Consider the following 4,959-nt stretch of genomic DNA (forward strand, 5'->3'; position numbering starts at 1 on the left):
AAATTAAATTAAATTAAATTAAATTAAATTAAATTAAATTAAATTAAATTATAATATATATAATAATAATGACGATACGCGGTTTTTTACTTTAAACGACGAAATATTTTCTAAAGGGATAAAAACTGCGTGCTATAATTTTTAACTTCGTCAGACTTTCTGTTGAAGTAAATTTGCAGATTTCTGGCTGCTTTTCTCTGTCGGTTTGAATAAAGCCGCTCGTATATTAGCAAATCTCACGGGTTGTTAGATTTTTCGACAAAAACGTGTTTTTGGTCAAAAATTGTGGTGCACTTATTTTACTTACACAATGCTTTATCTTCCGTTTTGCGTTTGTTTGGAACAAGATTCCATCGCAAAATTATATTTAAATGAAAACTTAAGAAAGATATACGAAAAAAAATTAGAAATAACAACTCGTGCTCATAAACCCGTAGTTGTGTATGTAACGTATACGCCCCGTAGCACCATACTCAGTCAGCTACTACGTTTGCTCGCACGCATTAGTTTAAGAGTCATATAATTTAAAAGTAATTAAATATTCGCAATAAAATATGTATCTATGAATGTAGAGTATACAGAAAATTACTTTTTATATTAAAATACCAAATAACGGAAACCCGCTTTAAATGTTTATGTACAATATGTATTGAAATTAAAATCATTAATAAAACTGTCACATTTTCACCCTTATTCACCCACCACCAGTACCCGCATGACGGCCGCACAGTGTCTGGAGCACAAATGGCTGCAACGTCGACCCAAACCACCAAAAATACTCGTGGAAAAGCCGGCAAATGTGCCGCCACTAAAATTAAAAGCGGCCACACCCTCACCAGTGCCACCACATGAAGAAGGAGAAGAAAAAGCGCATAAACAAGAGCAAGCGGCCGTGAAAGCGGACAAAATAGAGCAAGAAGAAGGGAAGATAGAAAGAGAGGCAATTAGAAAGCAAGCAGCCCTGACGCCAAGTGCGAACACGGCAGAGGTAAGTGAATTATATCTGAAAATATGCTATGCACAAAACAGCTTCACACGTCGTCAAGGCTAACGCTGACTGTCTCAACCAAAGGCGAGCAACAAATTTACAAATTTACAAAATTAATTAATCCAACATTGTGGCGCATTTGTTGCCAACAAAATGGGTTGTTCTCATCTCAGGTGAGAAACGTTTCTTTTTTTTCTTCTTCTTCGCAAACGGGTTGTCGCAGAGGCAGCCAAGCTTACTTTGACAGCTTATGCTTTTTTTTTGCACTTTGCTCATTTCACTCTTCTAATTAGATAACCTCCCCACCTTGAATTGCTTAATTTCATTAGCCGCAGCTACTTTGATGCTATGCAACAATTTTGATTTTCTTCACGCGACTTTGATTCCACAATTGTCTTTCTGCTGATTTTGAGCGCGAATTGAGCAGTCGAGAAAGTACTTTTTAAGTGTTTTTATGGCGTGTAAGAATCGTGGTAGAATTACCTAATTTTTTAACTAATATGGCACAAATTAGCTGTTGATTAAGAAATTAAAAATATTCGTGGCGCTACAATGTACCGCGTTTTCCTGAACCTTTCAGCATACAACTTATAATTTTCTTAGTGGAATTCCATTGCAGATGATGCTTCTTCTCTTCTCCCCTAAATGCTTTAATTACCTTGTCAAATGCAGAAAACTTAGAAAAAAAATAAAAATCCAATTTTGCCTTTGCAACTGAGAGAATACTTTTCATATTATAAATTCTCTAGAGATCTTCTAATTAAAGGCACAAATATTAAAATTTCAGCAATTTGTTGAAGGAATTTCAACGAGGTAAAATATCATGAAAAATACAGTAGGCGACAAAAGTGTACAGAATGCTATTAATGCAAAATTTTTTACTCTAATTTCTTTTTGCCGATGTTTTATAGACAGGAAAATCGTGTAAATTTGCATACAAATCTGCAACTTTTTAATTCGATCTTCTAGATAGATAACAAAAAAATTTGCCAAAAACCCACTCGAGATCTTTCTAGAAAATCTAGTTAAAAAGATGCAAATTCGTATGCAAATTAATGGAATTTTGCTGAGTTGTGAAAAAAGTTTATAAATTTTATTTTTATAATTTTTGTTGTAGTTTAAACTATATTTTTATAAAACACTCTAAAATAAATTAGAGTAAAATACTTCGCATTCATAGCGAAAAACTCTCTAGCGTAGACTTTTGTCGGCCACCGTAAACTAAAATGTACCAGATATGCATATGTAAACTAAAATGTACCAGAAAAAATTTCACCGTACACCCCTGAATCTAAAGTATTTCTGCAAAGCAATTGCAAAAAAAAATTTTGCCAAACGTAGGGTCGTCGAAGTACAGTCGAAGCTCAAAGTATGATATATCAGTCTTTTTGTACCGAGGTGACAATTTTTATTCATATTTTATTGGCCTAGAGTACCAAGTTCTAATATTTACCTACCAGATCTCAGTTCTTATCACCCTAACATACCATCCTAATGTCAGTAAATTAAACTTTTGCTAAAAAAGTATTTTTATTATTCCAGTAGAGCTATGTATTTAAAAAAAAATATTACGCGCAAAACCTTCAGCTGGCTATTCAGGTTCCTCAAGCCGGTAATAATGACTTCAGTTCGCCCTTCTCCGCATCTAATGAGCTTAATTTTAGGGAGACTTTCGATACAAGGTCCTCCTCATTCGGGTACACATCCTGTGTCTGGAAAAACAAACGACATCAGACTCAGGTACACGCTGCCAATAAATTCAAGCGCGAAATTCCAGACCGAGAAGTTTGGTCAAATAGTATACCTGAATTATATCCCAGACGAGGTGAGTACAGACCGACCAAAGATACAGGGCAGTGCAGGTGCCTTTGGACCTGGCAGCAAACTTTTTATTTCCATGGGTATTTGGTCCATAGTCTTTCAGACCGAGGTGCTAGCAGTCTCATAGCCAGACTAAACCATGAAAAGGGTTCAAAATGCGTGTTTCTAGTTATCTCTTCATACAGTCAGGCAGTCATTAGGGCCCTAAAAGGACGATCACCTGCAGGCTCGTGAAAGAGTGCTTTGGCACTCTCCAACACTTGGCATCAAGGATATCAGGACACTGCGGGGTCATAAGTAAAGAGGTTGCCGAGGAATTAGCTAAGGAGCGCTCATGCTGTGTACTTGTGGGCAGCAACCGTTCTCTGGACTCAGTTGGTCATCCACGATGCTCATAATCGAAGCATGCGAAAACTCAGAACGCAGTTAGTACTGCGGAGAGCTAGGGGCTTTAGACAAGCCAGGCTTCTTGGTTAACCTTTTGCTGGGAAATATATAAATCTCTTGAAGAAATCCAAAATCAAGTTGCTTATTGGTTACCTAACCGGTCATAATCACCGGCGCCCTCAAATGCACCAGACTGGTCTTTCCACAGATACAGATTGCCGTATTTGCCTTGAAGATGAGGACACGTCGGAGCACAATAAGTGTGATTGTCCAGCATTAGACCAACTAAGACTGCAATACTTCATTTCTTCTACAGTCGATGCCCTTAAAGTCAGCATTTCGTCTAGCAAGAAACTTTTAGCTTTTATTAGAAAGCCTGATAACATCTTGGGCCGTCGGGGTTAGGAACCATCATAGAGATACACAAGATCTTCTAGGTCGTGGTGTCCTTGCCAATACCTCACGTCATTTTCCGAACCGAGAGTCTCTAGCCGTTTAGACTTTACTAGCCTCCAGCGTTATTGTGATATTTTTCCAGAAGGTTACTACGGCCAATGAGAGCCTTGATGATATATCTCTTGGCTATATCTCCATCGCCATTACTGCTACTCAGGACGTTGTTGATTCTTGCTGTCCAGGTTGACGTTTGACTTCATTGCCTGAACTTTAAAGTGTTGCTTTGTATATCAAGGATTCATAAAGTGTTTATTAAGTGAAAAGTATTTTGGAAAGCTTTTTTGCTAAATATTTATATTTAAGTAATGTGATTTTCAACTTATTAAGTTCAAGTAAATACTTAACGAAATAATAAAAACAAAAACAATATGTACCTCCGATTTTTGCAGATCAAGGAGCTCGACACTACCAAGGATAATTTAAAGAATTTCATCGAACGTTGGGAGGAACATCCGAACAGTCCATACGTTTTCGATGTCGAAAGTAATGTGATTGCACCGCTCAGTGAGACATCTTTTAATAAGACACACGGCCCAGAGAGCATTTCATCGTCACGAGGTGAGTACTGCCGGCGGAGAATGCGGCAGCGGCAGCAACAACAGCTCATAGTTGGCAAATAAAAAAAACCTTAAAAAAATTTAAGAAAATCAATTTAAAATTAATTTATGTAAAATAAAACACAACGTTTCACTCTTTACTAGCTACATAACAACTAGATTAATTACTTTTCTATATTTTCTACCTGTTTTATGAATCTTTGTGTGTATGTATTGATTTTTAGTGCAAGAGATATCTGAACTACACGTATATTTTCTAATCAGAAGACAAGAAATTAAGCTTAATAGTTTTTAAATATTTTTTATACATTTTTAATTTGCAAATTTTTTTATAAATACTACACGACTGAATGTCTATTAATAACCTTTTACTCGTGTTTCCTAATTTTCGTGCCGAAGTTTCTGTATTAACACAATATTCGTAAGTTTTTTATTTAGTTTTTAAGTGTGACTAATAAACTCTTATTAACATTTACATATTTACGAAATATTAAAATTTACACATAATAAATTATAATTAATTTCTCCTACTGTGATAAGCAACCAAAGAGAGAAAGTGAAATACATAAAACTAAGTAAAATATATAAAGCGTCGTTTTTTCACTGTTAATCGAGTTTTTGTCGATGAGCGCATATCACTATTTTGTGCAACGCTGTTGTAAGGCACTTCGAACGCATCAAATTTTTATGTTTCCCAACTGAAATTTTATAAAAATTAAATTAAAAATAAAATAAAATAAAATAAAATAT

General features: G+C 35.5%; 1 protein-coding gene across 1 annotated transcript in view; it reads left to right on the top strand.

Annotated features, from left to right (window-relative positions):
- The window catches only part of sqa (spaghetti-squash activator), a 138,637-nt gene that overhangs the window by 127,550 nt on the left and 6,128 nt on the right, over positions 1-4,959 (top strand). The window contains exons 7-8 of the mRNA XM_017612802.1: positions 709-988; positions 4,042-4,210. Of these exons, the coding sequence (XP_017468291.1) occupies positions 709-988; positions 4,042-4,210 (449 nt within the window). The remainder of the gene's footprint in view (positions 1-708; positions 989-4,041; positions 4,211-4,959) is intronic.

This window comes from Rhagoletis zephyria, unplaced genomic scaffold, assembly GCF_001687245.7.
Source record: "Rhagoletis zephyria isolate East Lansing unplaced genomic scaffold, Rhagoletis_zephyria_1.1 Rzeph_scaffold_00016, whole genome shotgun sequence".
NCBI classification, from domain to species: Eukaryota; Metazoa; Arthropoda; class Insecta; order Diptera; family Tephritidae; genus Rhagoletis; species Rhagoletis zephyria.